This window comes from Drosophila biarmipes, chromosome 4 (genome assembly GCF_025231255.1).
Source record: "Drosophila biarmipes strain raj3 chromosome 4, RU_DBia_V1.1, whole genome shotgun sequence".
Lineage (NCBI taxonomy): Eukaryota > Metazoa > Arthropoda > Insecta > Diptera > Drosophilidae > Drosophila > Drosophila biarmipes.
The window spans coordinates 127,787-146,606 of record NC_066614.1 but is presented as its reverse complement, the minus strand read 5'-3'; the positions used below and the strand labels follow the sequence as shown (position 1 = coordinate 146,606).

The 18,820-nt window shown below is 32.9% G+C and overlaps 1 protein-coding gene across 15 annotated transcripts in view; it reads right to left on the bottom strand.

The window, feature by feature from the left end:
* LOC108024899 (protein pangolin, isoforms A/H/I/S) overlaps positions 1-18,820 on the bottom strand; it is a 59,562-nt gene that overhangs the window by 28,509 nt on the left and 12,233 nt on the right. For 5 of the 15 annotated variants that reach the window (XM_017095055.3, XM_017095058.2, XM_017095056.3 and 2 more), the window contains exons 5-8: positions 18,068-18,179; positions 12,197-12,284; positions 12,059-12,139; positions 10,366-10,515 (exon numbers count right to left, since the gene is read on the bottom strand). In XM_017095055.3, the coding sequence (XP_016950544.1) occupies positions 10,366-10,515; positions 12,059-12,139; positions 12,197-12,284; positions 18,068-18,179 (431 nt within the window). Of the gene's footprint in view, positions 1-3,627; positions 4,148-4,227; positions 4,290-4,328; positions 7,355-10,365; positions 10,516-12,058; positions 12,140-12,196; positions 12,285-18,067; positions 18,180-18,820 lie in introns of those variants that run through there. The other 10 variants (XM_017095052.3, XM_044091271.2, XM_050886882.1 and 7 more) reach the window with 8 other exon arrangements.

Here is an 18,820-nt window from a genome sequence, read left to right as displayed (position 1 = left end):
AGTAATTATATTGTACATCCTGGCGAGGCATAATAAAATTATATTTCCGAAAGCATATATTATATATTAGCCAAACGATTTACTGCAATTAGTGCTGGACCTCTAAATAACGAAAATATGAACATCATTTTCAATTTTTTAATCATTTTTAAAAGATTTTAATGTTAGTAATGACTTCAAGTGTGTATCATTAAAAATGAATTCATAGTTTAACTGCACCATTGTTAACCATGATCTATTGTCTTAAAAATGACGCACAAACTAATAAATTATAATTCGGAGCATACTTAAGATTTAAGACATTTAAAACATTAAACACTCTTTTACTTTTTTTAAAAAAGTTATGTGTTAGACTCGTCCTATTTTTATTAAATTTATTACGAAATTCTTAAACATACATAAAATGATATACCCAGAAGAATAAGATAATATGCCAAAAAAACACCGAGGCTGTAGTTTGATTTATATTATTTTCCGATCGTTCCTATGGCACAGGCGTAGCGTAGGAAGTTAAATGTCCAAGCTTTAAAACTTAGAAACTAGTTTGCTCAGAAACGGAGGTACGGGCGGACGGACAGACAGACGGACGAACATGGCTAGATCGGCTCGCATCGACTTATCCCGATCAAGAATATAAATAGTTTATGGAGTCGAAAACACCTCCTTCCGACTATAATCATCATACCCTCTGCAAGGGTATAAAAACTACTACTGTGATACAGGAGACCAACACTATCAAAATTTCCTATTTGTAAACTAAACGCCATTCGATATTGCTCTGCCATTTTTTCGGTCTGTTATTTCCTTTACAACCAGTTTCCTTACTTTAAATCTCACTATACAACTTTTGAGGTAAAACCATATAGGATCCATGAAAATAATTGCAAATATATTAGTAATAATAGAAAATAACAATATTCATATTGATAAATAACAATTTTTTTAAACTATGCTTTTTCTTATTGTATTATCTTTGCCTTTTTTGTCTTTCTTCTGAAGCGCCCAGAGAAAAAAACAGTGGTGCCCACAAAAGTACAATAAAATGCTTCCAGCGTTCTTAATCGGAAGAAGAAATTACTGTTTGCAGATTATCAACAAAATTCAAGGCGGTGATTTATGGCTCATAGTGAGCCGCCTATTAGACATGTCACACAGTTGCTTTGACAGGCAAGCTCTATAGGGCGGCTCACTAAGAGCACCTTTACATAAGTTACAACAGCAGAAATAACACGGATCTGCTCGATGCACTGAAATCGCAGCTCAATATATCTGATTCTCCAAGCGCAAAAAGATAACTATCGATAGTAAAACTTTCCCCGGCACCACAGCTATCGATCTTAACCTCCCCATATCGCGAGATTTTTGGCCTGAGATAATGGAAAAACATGTGGTTAATAAAATAAAATTAACCATGTTCAAAAAAATGTTAGTACATTTCCTGACTTTGTTCTTTGCTTCCAGTCCGGAGTTTGTTCGCATAGTTAGAACTTCCCACCTTCTTCATGCTCAGGGTTTACCCATGATATCAGAGTTTACACATTCGTTATTATCCATCGATTTCAAACAATCATTCGTGGATTGAGTTGACACGACTATTGACAAAATAAAATCATTTTAATTATTATTTCGATTCGGCCGCTACAGAGTTGTGCAATTCGTCGAAGATTTCTAATGTAGGTCGATAAATAATAAAACAAGAAAGGAATTTAACTTCGATAAGCCGAAGATTGTATAGCCTTGCAGTTATAAGAAATAATCAACGTTAGTAACACCATGAGAAATTTGTAAGGATAACTACAGTGATATTAAAAAAAAATTATTTCATTCTTTTTTTCCAGACTATTTTTTTTACATCTATATGTTAGAGTAGTTCGATTTTTATTAAACTAAATCTAAATTCTCAAAAATTTAAAAAAATATATTCCCAATATTAAATGATAATATGTCAAAAGACACTGAATCTATAATTTGTTTCTTATTATTTTCCCACCCATTTTCCGATCTTTCCTATAAAAACTAAATAATATAGTCGCCCGGTTTTGATCAAATTAAAACCTCAATTCAGAACTAATAAAAAAATAATTAAACGGACGAGCAGACGGAAATGGCTAGATCGACTCGGCTAGTGATCCTGAATATCAAGAATATATGTACTTTATGGGGTCGGAAACACTTCCTTTTACCTGTTACATACTTTCTGACGAATATAGTATACCCTTTTAGTCAACGAGTAACCGGTATAAAAACACCAAAAACTTAATTTTGTCATATTATTTTTCCGCCAAGCGTAGGAAGTTACATGTTAAACAATATCAAAGATATAATTCTTTTTACATTTTTTTTCCATAATTCCTATGGGAGCTGTAAGATCCGGCTGGTTCCGACTTATATACTACCTGCAATAGAAAGAAGACTTTTGGGAAAGTCTTTAAAACTGAGAGACTAGTTTGCGTAGAAACGGACGGACAGACGGACATGGCAAGATCGACTCGTCTAGTGATGCTGATCAAGTATATATAAATTTAAATAATTTAAATAAATTTAAATAAATAAATATAGAAGCATTTAATTTCTACCGGGTTATGCGATTGGTGAGAGTGAACGTGGAACTCGTTGAGTAGGCACCAATAGAAAAGCTTGTTAAATCCCAAATTTCAAGTTATTAAAATTTCCAATATCATTAAGTTCTTACGGAATCTCTTTCTCAATCAAGGGTGTCACACAAACCGCCGACGATTTTTGGCTAAGGAAGAACGCTAAAGTCGAGTTTCTCACCTATCAAACACGCCTTACTCAACCAAATGGAGCAAAAGAGAGTCGGAGATATACAAGCACCAATGAGAGATTGTAAAGCGCCCCCTACCCGCGATTTTAATATATGATGCAAGACAGATAAAAGTGTTATGGACGTTTGTGGGATTAGAGTGGGATGGTAAACTTTTTTAGATGAATCAATAGATATTGACGAGACAAAAGTGCGCTGCTTACGAAGCTAAATCAAAAATCAAAATTTTGAATCTTTGATAGCTTTTGAGATATTAAGGTCAAATGTACTATTTTGAAATTTGGGAGAATGGTAAGATTGCCCACATCAATATCAATAAATACCCCTTTACTTTACGAATAACGGGTATATAAATAATCGTTTTAGAGCATTCTTTTCAGAGTTTTTAAAATAAAATCATGAAACTGAGTTTCTATACTTTACAGATTAATTGTGTTGTGCTAGGTTTTTTTCGTTTTTGTAGAAATGTAGTTTTTACTGAAAAGTAAAAAGCTATATTGCATTGATCGGACAACATGTAACAGGTAGAAGGGAGCGTTTCCAAACCTATAACTATAGACCATCTCCATTGAGCTAAGTAAAGGCTACTTCATAGTCGACGACATCGACAATAGCGTTCTCTTTTTTGGGTTACTTTGATGGTTGTTCCTATGAGGGCACAAATTTACATGCGATCTTTATAAAAAGAAACAAGAACGGAAGTTAACTTCAGCAAGCCGAAGTTTGGATACCTTTGCAGTTATAAGAAAAATTTAACGTTAGTAACACGATGTACAATTTTTAAGGATTGTTGCCAGCTTCAGTGATATTAAAACAAAAAAAAAATATTTCATTATTTTTCTGACCGTTTTTTTGACAGCTACATGTTAGATTTTACAGATTTTCATACAATTAAATTCGAATTTCAGAACTAATTAAAAAATGTTATTACCAATCGTTGGAGGTTATATGCTAAAATACAATAAAGATATAATTCTTCAATATTTTTTTCCCACCAATTTTTCAACCGATCCTATGGCAGATATATGTTGTAGTCGCCCGATCTTAATAAAATAAATTCCAAATTCAAAACTAATTAAGAAATGGTTATTCCAAGCGTAGAAGGTTATATGTCCAAAAACACCAAAGATATACATTTTTCATGGTATATTCCGCACAGCTACATGATACAGACTTCCGATTTTGAAAAATTTACTTCGAAATTTAGAATTAAATATGTGAAAAAACACCAAAGATATTATTAAACAAATGATTTTTCGATTATTCCTATGGGAGCTTGTCCGATCCGTCTGGTTCCGACTTATATACTACCTGCAAAAGAAAGTAGACTTTTGGGAAAGTTTTAGCCCGATAGCTTTACAACTAAGAAACGGGCAGACAGACAGACAGACGGACATGGATAGATCGACATGTCTAGTGATGCTGATCAAGAATATATCTACTTTATGGGGTCGGAAACGCCTCCTTCACTGCGTTTCAAACTTCTGACTGAAATCATTATACCCTGCAAGGGTATAAAAGTATATAGTTAATAAAAAATTACATGGGTTTTATCTTGGTTCCAATACTTAAGTCATACGGAGCATCCAGCATTGGTACAATTTCAGACTCGAGGGATCCAGTATCTGTCGATAATGCACAAAGCCGTGCTTCGAACATGTTACTTATTGAACGTTCTTGCGTCGTTGTCACAGCAATTTTAATTGAAGGTGTAGTCGTAAGAATTTGAGGGCACAAATTATTTGCTGTTTTAGTTGATTTTGACGAAGTAAGAAGATGGTTAGATAATTCCTGATCGTCACTCTCTTTTATAACATTAGGTTTAGAAGAATCTGAAGTCTGAGTTTCAATACGCCTTGCGAATCGTGGTTTTCTGCGATTGTGACCCAATCCAAAAATTCCAGATACTATTCCAGTCGAGCAGCCACTATTACTACTTGTCGAAGGTGTAGAAGGTGCAGTAGAAAACTCAGGAAAAAATGAAGGATCGGAAATGATTGACACAGCTGAGCCTTCACGATTGTTGTTTAAAATATTAGGAGACTGTGTTGTGACACTAAAATTTTCTATAGCGTCAGTAAAGTTGGAAACAGATCTAAAAGTGTCAGGCACGCGTATCGTGTTTGCATTAGATGATGAAGACAATGAAGCATATTCTAAAATAATTTCAGCTGCGGTGGTACAATGCTCACCCTCCTCTTTATGCCGAAATCTCTGCTTATTAGTATGCCAAATGCAATTGGGTATTAAAGTTGTTTCTACGAAATCGCTCTTGACTCCATCACTATATACATCAGGTGTGGTGCAAGGTACACTAGATTGATGCATATTAACAGCTGAAGATAGTTGTAATATTATATCCTCTATTTCGTTCAGTGTTTTAGGTTTTATAGACACGCTTTCAATTTCGAGGAGCTTTGAGTCAATACCAGTGGTTTCCTTCACTGATAGCTCCTTTTCTTCTGATAATGCTATTGCAGCCAAAGCCATAATAATGTGCGTTGGCGTAGGACTGCATTCAACACCTTCTTCTGATGTGAGTCCTAAGCGTTGTAAACTTCGACGGTAGTAGAGCTCAGCGCTGCTCCACTTATTATAAAGCCGTTTTACTTGTTCCAGTACGCTTTCAATTGACTTGCAATTCCCATCTAGTTGTCGTCCCACAGTTGCCTCAAGGGCTGAATCCGAACCATTATTTACATCAACATAATATTGACGCGCACTCAGGCTTTTCCTAAATTTAGCTGATAGTACAGAAAGTTTTTCGAGTCTATTTTTAACGTCGATAAGTACGTTTTTGTTTTCCCGGATAAACTCACACGTGTGTTGTAGATCATAGTCATCTGTGCATTTGGATTCCTTACTTTGGCTAATTTTCTGTTCTTTATTTAAAATAGAATTACAATTTTCCAATTCCTGCATATTCTTTTGCACAGTTTTCTGATTTTTTTTAAGTTTAGTAAATTTAAATATTGGTTGATCACCACATCTTGAACAATTTTCTAAATCATTCGTCAACTCAATATTGTTATTATTATCTTGCGAAGATTGGGTTCGTGGAAGTTCATTATGTCCAATCATGGGCTTTTTTAATTCTGCGTGATGAATCATATTTGCGGCGCTATCAGTGAATTTCTCAGAAAAGGATTCTTGTTCTGCTAAGTGTGGGTGAAGAAGCCGTGCATAAAAAAGTTGCGTGGCCAAAAGCTGCTGCTCCGAACATTTTTGTTGATTTAGCATACTATTAGTGTATATGCAGGAAAATAGTTCATTATGATTGCGAAAAACCTCTTCTTGATAACTATCTGTTTCTGGTGTCTTTCTGTTTTGCCAATGCTGGCTTAAGAGCAGTTCGGATAACGACGATGCTATTCCTGCCGAACTTCTTGATGGAACAACAAAGATGTTTTCAAAATCATCACTAGTACTGTTGTTAGTGGATACCTTATATTGATCACGGGAGTTACCAAGATTGTCCTGAACCGCTTTTAAATTATTAAAGAATTTCTTATGTTGCTTCAATCGTTGTTCTTCATGGCGACTACTTCTTTTGCTGTTTGATATTTCTTTTAAATCCGATGTCCTTCCACCATTGGATGTTCCACAGTTGGGCATTATAGGTATTTCAATAAACCTACTTTTAAGGTCCTTTAAATGTCAAACATTAGTTAGTTGTTGAAGTCTATGATTTTTACAAGCCGAAAATATTAAAATTACAACTATTATTCCTAAAAGTGTTGATAAATTTGTCTTTAATTTTCGTGTTTCCATTTACTTCCATCTTTTTTAATCTTTTTTAACTGTTGGATATGTTTTACTTCTCGACATTATATAAAATTAATTTTATCAGGTCTTTTTTTTTATATAAGCTGTTTGCAATATTAAAAAATGTATATATTTTAGTAATTTCTTCAATTTATGGCATCAAAACAATTTTGTGAATGTCCATAGAGTGGTTTTTGTTTTATGAATTTTCATTGTAAAACACCTTTGAAATAAGTATGTATTTAAATGTGTATATTTTGAATCATGAGAGTTAATTTAATTACGTTTACTTCTTAAATGTCGGCAAACGTATTATTAGTAAAAAATTGATCATTGCTCGCCTGTTGCCATGCAAGTAATTTTATTTGAATATAAACTTTAGTTAAGATTTTCAAATTCTGTTCACATTTTTATTAATTATTTCATTTTAGTGGTTCATGGCTTAACAATTAGGCAAAAATTAGTTTCTTTTGGTTTAGTTTGAAACTTGTTTGCTAAAAATTTTAGTTTTAAACAATTACTTTGAACATTATATTTTTAGTATATAAAGGAAAGAGATATTTCACACGCATTTGCCGTTTTAAAGGTTTTTAATGTTATTGCTAAAAGTTTCTATTCAGTTTTTTTCTTTTTAAGCATACAATTTTGACACTTTTAGTTTTTGTCTTCCAACGAGCAGGACGATTAAGAAAATTTGTTTTACTTTTCCGAAATATTTATTAATTATTTTTAGGCATCCTTTTTATTAAACTGTTTGCTTATATAAATTTTCGCAAAATTGTATATACTGTCACAACAATTTTCCGAATTACTCTCTTTCGGCCATTACAAATAAAACTTAACGATAAAGGTACGAACTCTATCCGAACAAGAGACCAAGCCAACTCAGCGACACGAATTAAAATAACTGCGTAAGAGCTATTGCGCACACGCTCATTTTATAGCAAACTCTCATCCATATTATTATTTGTAACCCTGTTGCAAATCAAATAAAACATATTTTAATTACTAGACGATTATGTATTAGAGTTGACATAGTAATATAAATTTAGAAGGTTACATTAAGAAAAAATTGTTTGTTTTTACGTAGACATATATTGGTGTACATTTCGAGATATTCTTTACATGTAAATTTACAGGATTGTATACTTCGTACGAATATTTTACGTACAAAGTATTTTCAAAGCTAGTCTGGCCTTACGGTTTTGAAACTGGATATGCTTGAAAGTTTTAGGGACGGTCGATATTAGTATCATGAGCTTTGGAATAAATTGCGTAACGTAGCGAGAATGGTGTTTCAAAAAGCTATAATGCAGTTACAGGTATGGAAAAAGAAAAAATATACATCGACTAAAAACGATGAAATTAATGGCGTTAGCACATAAGCCGAAGTTTGTATACCCGAGCAGTTATATAATAATCAACTTTAGTGAATCATTTTTTCATATTATTTTCCAAATAATTTCCCGATTGTTCCTATGACCGCTATATGATATAGGCGTCCAATTTTGATAAAATTTAATTCGAAATTCAGAATTAATTAAAAAATGTTATTTCCAAGCTAAGAAGGTTATATGTCAAATAGCACCAAAGCTAGGGCGTGGCTATCTTTTTTGGTCAGTCGATAGGTATTGATGAGACAAACACAATTCAGTTAAAATTTTGTTTTTATCATAAAAACTGTAGGCGATACAGATTTTCGCGGATTGTAGGCGTTATTGCGGGTGAATGGAACCCCGCTGAAACAAACTAGCGCTGCGTAGAAAGCCCAGACATGGCTAGATCGACTTGACTAGTGATCCTAAATATAAATATGTACTTTAAGGGGTCGGAAAAGTTTTCTTCTACCTGTTACATACTTTTCCACGAATCTTGTATACTCTTTTACTCTACAAGTAACGAGTATAAAAATGTGGTCATTCATCACTGTGAACGACAGTCCAGTGTGGCTGTGCGAAGGCGACTACTATACAAATATACACGAAGTAATGAAAATCTACAGTAACCGATTGTTTCGAGCTAACATCAATCTAAAAAGTAAAATAATTACACACCATCTTTAAGAAAATCAACTGGTGTGGGAGAAAAAGTGGTGAAAGTGTAAAAGTGATATCTACCTATTTGTATTCCTAATTAAAATACGCGTCCTATGATAACCACAACTGCCAAAATCGGATGTTCTCGGAGTCCTCTCAAATTATTAAAAACTAATAAACTACTAAAGCTACATGTTATTAGAAAGGTATTTTAAAATGTGTACCCCTTTCTAACATGATTTGTTTAAATATAAAACAAAAACTTTTGATATCAAACAAAAACACCTCTTAACGAGGTAAAAATATAGTGCCGATGGCACAACAATCAAAAGTTCTGATATCAACTTCTGTGACGAAAATGTAATATATGATCTACTAAATAATTAATGATTCCGAGTTTTCAGTTTCCGAAATCACATTATTTACATGGACAGTCTGACAAGGCTAGATCAACTCGGTTTGGATCCTGGATCACATTTTTGATTTGCCTGAATTTTTACTTAGTGGAGAGTTTAAGTCTCACAAGTGAAATAAATAAACACTATATTTGTGCCAATATTAAAATAAAACAAATAATAAGTACTTTTTCTTCTATTCTATTCTATATTCTATAATTTTTCTATTATAAGCAAGTTTCTTTAAATGAACTTCGGCTGATTAACTTTTTTGTGGAAATTACCATATAAATAGTTTTTGTGATGGGGCGGCTGGTCATAGAAGTGGGTGTGGTTTTATCTCTTATTAATAAGAGTAAGAAGGGGTCTACAAGAAGCTTAATATAGGTTTTACTTATTTGCGGCATACAAAAATGTATTGAAATTATTCTTATATTTTAATATCCTTGAAGTACTTGGTAATTTTTGAAAATATAGGACTTCGAAATTTAAAACTAAGGGGAAATAAAATTCAAACGTTCATTTTAAGGGTTGACAAAAATGCGCAGGCGCTATGTCACTGAGAGGACCAATGAGTGAGTTTATATATATCCGAAAACCTGTCTATTTGTACCTTATGCTTGTGTAAGGGAGTATGTGCATTGAAGAAAGCCATTGGTAAATTAAAGATGGCGGATGTAAATCGCCCACCCATTAAATTGAAATGTCAAAAGCGCAGTAAATTTAAAGTAGAAATAATTTGTTGCAACAACATTTTTATATAAACAACTCGACTTTATAAAGCCCCTTAACAGTTCTTAAATAAAATGTATTAAATCAAGCATCGACTATCAAATACCTGTTACTTAGGTGAGGGGACTGAGAATGAGATTAAGATATGGACTAAAATTAAGCCTATACACATTATTTTGAAAAAGTTGTATGTATGTATGTGTTGGAATGTAGACGGTTATTAATATTAAAAAACAAATTCCATTTACTTTAGGACAAAAACATTAAATTGAAACCCTAGACGAGATCTAGCGTTATGGACGTTGAAGTGGGCGTGGTACCCAACTAAAATACACTTCCACTGTTTCTTAATCTCAAGAACGCATTGGTATGCGTTGTATTATGCGTGTATAACAACATTCTAGTTTTATAGTTTCTGGGATCTCAGCTATTATACGGACGGACAGAAGGACAGATATGACTAGGTGACTTGGCTAGTGATCCTGATTGGGATTATAAGGTTTAATACTTCAGAATTAACAATTTAATTTTGGAAAAACTTGTAAACTTGTAGACATACAGTAGTAAATTTAAATTAATCATTATCTTATAATTTCTGTTATTTTCCAGTTTATTGCATTTTTGTTAAAAAACTTCCACTTTCTGCACTTACCTTGGATATCTATTGTTCGTTGTTGTATCCTGAACACCACATTCTTGTTTGGAGTTAACTCCCACAATAGCAGTATGCGCATTTAAAACATGGTGCGACGTGGCGTGCACTGAAGGTAAAAGGCTAGGCGAAAATCGGAAAGGGAAGTCACTGCAAATAAAGCATTAATAAGAGCTATTCTATGGGAATACTGTTATTACACGGGACGTGTAATAAAAACTCAGCCACCACATAAACATATTATAAATTTAAAAAAAAGTTTAAGGTATGCATATGTGGAATAAACATAAATCTGACCGAAGAGAAAATTTTACAAAAAAAAGAATGTAATTGTATAGGCTAGAAGCATTGCAGTCGTCCTGCAGAGCCTTATAAAAATGTTTTCAATCGTGTATTACCAATTTTACCAAAATAATTTTATTTAAAACGTGGTATACTAAACTCATTAATTGCTTGATTAAAATTTTGCATGCCTGTCGTGCTAATAATTTTGATGCAAACTTGGATTTGTGTTATATTAAACTAAAACCAGATGGACTTTAACTTTGTAAAATTTCTACGAACCATTCCTAGTTTTTCACGATTGCTGGGTCCTCATGAATAAAATATAATATAATATAATACAAAAAACCGATGTTTGTCCTCATATTAAATCACGTTGCCTACGTTATTGGAATTATCTTACATATTTTTGCTGAACCACGCTCCGAATACATTACGGCATTACTAAAAAATAGTCTATTCTGTCTCTGGATGCTATGGAACACTATAGTCGAGTGCCTCTATCACATACCCGTTACTCTAGTTTAAGGGATCAAAATAAAAATGGAATTTCAGTATATGTTATGTGGGCGGCAGACAGATTTAAGAGTGTTCGACGTTTGTGTGCATTAGGGTTGGCGTGGCAACATTTTATTACATCATTCGATAGGTATTGATAAGACAAAATCATTTCAGTTAAAATTTTGTCTACCATAAAAACTGTAGGCGCTACAGATTTTTGCGGATTGTGGCCATGGCAGCTCGCTGGCGCAAAGCAGTAAGCCCAGCAATCTGCATGCCAAGTCCGAATCAACTAGCTTTTATAGTGTCCGAGATCTCATTCTGACAAGAAACACTGCTCGGCTAGTGATCTTGATCAAGAATATATATACTTTATGGGGTCGGCAACGCTTCCTTTTACCTCTTACATACTTTCCGACGAATCTAGTTAACCTTTTTACCATGCGAGTAACGTGTATAAAAATACTTCCATATGTTGGCAAACATCGGTTTTCATCTTCTTAGATACACCATGGAAACTGTAGGTAAGATAAGTTTCTATGGGACTTTTACTTAGGAGGATCTATTATCATGTAAACTATAATTGGTTCGTGGAAAATTATGGCTGTCTACCTGTGTAAGTTATTAAATTAAATCAGTTATTACATCATACATCATAATTATAATCATCATAATACATCATAAATATAATAATTCAAAATAGTTTATATGCACTAACGATGAACGTTATCATTCATATTAATTAAAAAAGCTTTAAGCCAATCCTTTTATTGCTATTACCATTTCTCTATTATTGTTATCCTTCTTATTGATTTATAATAGCTACACAACAGCGCTAGTATTAAAATGGCTTGATAAATGTAAGAGCATGGGTGGCTTAGTATACATATGTTACAAAACGTGTTTTTACCTTGAAAGTGTAGTATTTATCGGTAAGGAGGAAGGATAAGGAGTCCTAAAACTAGATGCAGAGTATACAGAGGGCGTGTGCCTATAAATAAAACTAGGTATTTATATTATAACTAAAAACGTTTTATAGAAGACATACCATGAAGCCACTTGAGACATATCAGAACTTAGCATTGAATAAGGATATTGACCTCCTGGAAATGGGTATATCGCTGGTCGAGTTAGGCCTGCAAATTAGGTTTAAAAAATATAAAACATGAATTCTGAAATGTGAGCAATATTTTCTAAAAAAAAAAAAAAAATAATAATAATAATAATAGAGTACGCTTTAATCGAGTTACTCGACTATTTTTACCCGTTATTCAGCTAACGAAATTAGCTGGTCCGATTTAATCAACTTTTGGTGCGTCAATATATCTTCACAAAAATAACAAAATATTATGAACACTGAAAAAGAGTGTACCATTACCATTTAGAGAAGGCATATACGTCTGGATCCCAGTGGAATCTGATTCTCTAATGTTAACTCTCTATAAGAAAAAAGAAGAAGGCAATAGTCGAGTGCCTTGACCCATTACTTAGCTAAAGGGGGCAAAAGGAAGATTTAGATATACAAGAAGCAAAGCGAGTAGGAGGAAGCTTTACCGAACCCATAGCACCATAGCAGCATTGGGTAAGTTGATCTAGCCATATCCGTTTGGCTATTTCCTCGCGTACCAGTATCATACTTTCAGGTTGAAACCTCCCCAAGATTTTTTATTTTTATTGCATCGAAAAACTATATCTTTTTGCTTCCATACGTATAATCAAACAAACGTTTTTTAAAAATATAAAAAATTATAAGTTGTGTGCTTTTTTTGACAAACTATTTTTTTTTTGTTTTTTTTTATAATTACGCATAAAATTAAAAAAAAAAAACCGTACGACTTTATTTTAAAGCTGTAATTTCTTCATTTCTTTAATTTCTATACTAGATTTGTCGAATAGTGGGTAACAGGTCGATCTAGCCCTGACCGTCTGTTCGTACAAAAGCTAGGGCATTGGGACATGCAAATTCCTGGGCTTCCTGCGCAGCGCCAGTTTGTTTCATTCAGCAGGGTGCCACCCCGGCTGTAAGCCCACAATATAGCGCGTACAGTTCTTATGCTAGGAGAATAACATTTTTTTGAACACCCACAAACCACCCAAGACTGTGAATTGCACAGTTTTCTTGATAGAAAAACAATTCAACTAAATTGTATTTGTCTCATCAACACCTATCGAACATTAAAGAAAAGTGTGCCATGACCACTCCAACGCCCACATTCCCATATATTGACATAGTGTTTTTATATATTCATTTGCATTTTGCTCCCTTTATCTTAGTAACAATTATCTGATGATCAAGGCACTCCACTATAGCATTCTTTCTTATTTTTAGTTTACTAATGAACGGAAACCTCTGTACATATAATGCTTCCATTTGCAAGGGTCTAGAATCTTTAAATCTCCTATTCCCGAAATTATCTTTCTTTCTTGTTATATGATAAAATTCTATGTTTTAAAACATTAAAAAAAGGTATACCTCAAAGTAAGGAAGACTATGATCCAAAACCAACGAAGATAATTTGTAATTATCTTGAAGAGGGTGTCATGATCTTAATCAGAAGATCAAAACGCTGTGAAGGACCAACTTAGTATACCCTTTTAACTGTACGAGTAACGGGTATTATTTCAAAAGTAGTCCCGTTTGTATTAAAAATACAACAAAAAGTTTAATGCTGTCATATACAAATTTTGTACAGAAGGGAATTGATTTGTTTTCTTATCAACAGTAAAATGTATGTGTATATATAGGATTATTAAACAATTTTAGATTTAAATCCAAGGCGTTTCTATTTTAATTGAAAATTTGTTGTCCTTTCTATTTTACGCTTCAGTGTTGTCTCTTTTGTTCTTGTCCTTAACATTTGTTCTATTGTTGTCTTTTCAAGTTCAATTGTTATACTGCGGCAGGAGTTCAAACTAAGAGGGGTGACGAGACGGTTACTGCAATAACCCGCGGGCTATATCGCGTCCCTTAGAAAGCGATAGCATCCATGAATTAATCTAGCGACAGAAAGATGTCATTATTATGTGGTTGTGCAACATGTTTTTTGGCATTATGTTATTTTTTTTTGCCCGCAGTAGAACCATTGAAGGGGTCATGCCCTATTAGCAATGCTCTCCCCTGACATTTTTCTCGTCTGTCGCGCAACCCTTAAAAGGGATTTTGTGAACTACTATCAATTTCAATAGGGGATTGTTTTGTACCATACCGTATACTGTACTAAACTTCCTTTATATAAAGTACAAAATCTTGATTGTGGATTGCCTTAAAATATGTAAAGAAAAAATATATAAAGAAAAAAATATATAAATGAAAAAAAATATATATAAAAAAAAAAAATGATATAAAAAAATTATTTTAAGTTGTTACCGTTTTAACACGGGACGACCGCCTAAAAATATGTTTTTACTTTCCCAAAATTAATAGAGTTCATGTTTCTGATGCGGAACTACTTATAACAATTTAAATGATTCCAAGTCCCTTAAATAGAGTATGGATACGCACCCAAAATGTCAGGCTCACGCAGTGTTATATGTCCTGAACTAGTAAATCTTACAACAATGTTTTGTATATCAAAAGATCAGGATTCCCAATAATCAAAAAAATTCAAATAAGATTTAAACGGTGGTATTTAGACAAATCATGTCTTTATATCTGATTTCTCGCCAATCTATTTATCTATCTGTCTTCAAATAATAAAGTATTCTTTATGATAAAGTATAGATAAAAGGCCTACCAGGGACATTTTTAAGATAAAATGCATTAAATTAGTTTAAATCGAATGAAAAGTTTAAAAATAATAAACTTTAAACTCAGATCGCAGAGTATGAAAAATACTCTTTACAGGGTTGAAAACGTGGTAAATTTTTTTTTACCAAAATTATAAAACTTTTTGCAAGGGCATAAAATACATATATAAGAAATCTAGTTTACAAAATGTTCTATTTGAATCTTTTTACCTAAATGGCTCATATCGTTTTTGGAAAATCTGAAAAAATGTAAAGGGAGTAATACCAAGGCTTACAATTAAGGTTTATGGGGGTAGTTTCAAGTCATGAACGAAGTGCTTTTAACCACTTCGCACAGAGGGCGGTCTCTCTGTATATCCTTAAAAAGGAAAACGCCCCTATTTGTGTCGACCTTAATAGCTGAACAATTATCGTTTATATATGCATTTCAGTATTGTAGGATGCTGACAGGAAATAAATCAATGTCTAAGTAACCAAACCAGAGTATGCGATAAACCGCATTTAATGGTTTGTTGAAAAGTATTAAATAATTTGTTAAATAGTGTCAATCCCGACATTCAAGACCTTGGAATTTAATGAAACAGGTGCAATATTTAAGATTGCAATATTGAGTACCTAAAAACCAAACCACAAGTGTGTAGATTTACTATCTATAGGAACAAGAAAGGAAGTTAACTTCGGCAAGTCGAAGTTTGTATATCCTTCCAGTTATACAAAATAATCAACTTTGGTAAATAATTTTTTCATATTATTTTCCCAATCATTTGCCGATTGTTCCTATGACACCTATATGATATAGTCGTCTGTTTTTGATAAAATTTAATTCAAAATTCAGAATTAATTAAAAAATGTTATTTCCAAGCTAAGAAGATTTTATGTTAAACAAGAAAAGAAGTTAATTTTGGCAAGCCGAAGTTTGTATACCCTTGCAGTTGTAAAAAATAATCAATAATTTTATTAAATTGAATTCGAAATTTTTAAAAATATTAAAATTTGTATTCACAATATTATAAGATAATATGTCAAAAAGGCCCAGAGCTATAATTTGTTTCATATTATTTCCCACCAATTATTCTATCGTTCCTATGACAGCTATAGTCGTCCGATTTTAATAAAATGTGGTTCGAAATTCAGAACTAATTAAAAATGTTAATTTCAAGCTTATAAAGCTATATGTTTAAAAACACTAAATATATAATTTTTATTTCATGTTTCCGACTAATTTTCCGATTGCTCCTATGGCAGCCGTATGATATGGTCGTCCGATTTTAATAAAATTTAATTCAAAATTAAACCAAATAAAAAATGTTATTTCCAAGCGTAGGAGGTTATAAGTTAAAAAACACCGAAGATATAATTTTTCAATATTATTTTACCACTAATTTTCCGATTGTTTCTATGGGAGCTATATGATATAGTCGTCCGATTTTGATAAAATTTAATTCGAAATCAAGAACGAATTTAAAAATGTTATATCCAAGCTTAGAAAGGTATATGTAAAAAAACACCAAAGATATTTTTTTAAATATTTTTCCCGATAGTTCCTATGGGAGCTATAAGATATAGTTGTCCGGCTGGTTCCAACTTATATACTACCTGCAATAGAAATAAGACTTTTGGGTTAGTTTCAGACCGATAGCTTTAAAACTGAGAGACTAGTTTGCGTAGAAGCGGACGGACAGATGGACACAGCTAGATCGACTCGGCTAGTGATCCTGATCAACAATATATAAGTATACTTTACAGGGTCGTCTGTCTGTCCGTCCGTCCGTATGAACGCTGAAATCTCGGGAACTATCTAGAATATTTAGACTTGGCATGCAAATTCCTGGCTTCCTGCCCAGCACAGACAGATATAAGCGTTTTTACCGTTTGTGTGCGTTAGAGTGGTATTTGTAAGACTAATACATTTTAAATAAATATTTTTTTTCAATCATGAAAACTGTGGTCACTGCAATTTTCTTCGGTTTGTGGGCGTTAAAGTGAGTTTTTCAAAATGTTTTTGGACTCAAACGATAGGGATCGATGACTGACAGACGGTTGGACGGACGGACGGACAGACAGACAGAGGAAGATGACTAGATCGACTAGGCTAGTGATCCTGATCAAGAATATATATACATTATGGAGTCGAAAAAGCTTCCTTCTGCCTGTTACATACATTCCGAAAAAAAATAACTCACACAAGTACGTAATTATTTTAGCCTTAGCAACGGCCAATGCCTGTGGCTGCATCATATAGCTGGCTCAAGTTTTATTGTATTATTCAATTATGAATACTTGATCATTGTAAAGGTTCATAACGCCGTGTAATCCGTTGGACCTCTTAAGTGCACGCCTTTTATTTACGCCGCTGGTACCCATTTGATCCGTAAACCAACATAGCCCTAATGCTGGGGTAAAATTTCAACCCACCACGAATTCTATTCAGCGCAAACAAACAACGAGGGACAGAATCATTTCCTAACAATTTTTTATGTGTACAAATGAAATCGCATCATAAGCAATTATTACTTCATAATTTGAATGAATTTCGTGAATGGTGACTAGGGTGAAAAAGTCAATAACTTGTGGCGGGGTTACTTTATAGAAATTTAAAAGGGCCACTGACAAGCCGCAAGAATAAAACAACACACAAAAGTATGTGTCATCGGTTTTGTTGTGCTATCATACAGATATCGTTTACTAAAAGGGTAATACCTTTCTTGAAAAAGTTCAATCTGTAAATACGGAAATTAAGATGATCTTCCCATGTACAGTATGTTGAAAATTTGAGAACATTTATGTTTTCTTTGTCAAAATACGCATGTCCACTAATGTAAATCAATTATGGCCAACAAAAACAGTGCTTGGGCACCGCAGGATATGCTTATGGTTGTTTTACATTTTCAACCTTAAACGCACAGCTAAGAACAGGGGTTCACACTTAAGTATTTTTCTGAGCAATTCACTTGCTGAAACAAAAATAAAACATTTCATTTTATGAAGTCTCTGTTGGTCAATATATATATATATATATATATATATATATATATATATTGGAATCGAAATGTCTTATGAACAGATTTAGTTTGAAAATAATACCGACGGAATAACAACAACATTACATTACAAAACTAAGTGTTCTTATAATTTTTATATATTAATTATTACTTTTTTAGTTTTAACTTACCCATAGTCTTCGGATCAAGTTGATAAGGTGGAATTCCGCAATGTGCTGGAGGTGGTGTCGTTAACGGGTCTGTATTGTGACAAAAAAACGGAGGTAGTCCAATTTTGTTGGCCTAATAAACAAAAAACTCATTATTAATCGAATACATTTTACACCAAAAACGAAAATTTGAAATCAGTTTTTTATACCCTAGCAGAGGGTATAATGATCAAAGTCAGAAGTTTGCAATGCAAACCCTACCCTATAAGATATATATTTTCTTGATCAGCATCACTAGACGTCCGTTTCTACGCAAACTGGTCTCTCAGTTTTAAAGCTATCGGGCTGAAAAGTTTTCCTTCTATTGCAGGTAGTATATAAGTCGGAACCAGCCGGATCGGACAACCATATCTTAAAGCTCCCATAGGAATACGATGTTTTTTAACATATAAGCTCCAAAGCTTAAAAATAACATTTTTTATTTGGTTATGAATTTTAAATTAAATTTGATCAAAATCGGACGACTATTGGTGGGAAAATAAAATGAAAATATTATACATATCTTTGGTGTTTTTTAACATACAACCTCATACGCTTGGAAATAACATTTTTTAATTAGTTATAAATTTGGATGGGTAAATAATATGAAACAAATTATAACTTGAGTGAGTGACAATTATCCTATAATATTGGGAATATAATTTTTTATATTTTTAAGAATTTCGAATTAAATTTAATAAAAATAGGACGACTCTAACAAATAGCTGCCAATGA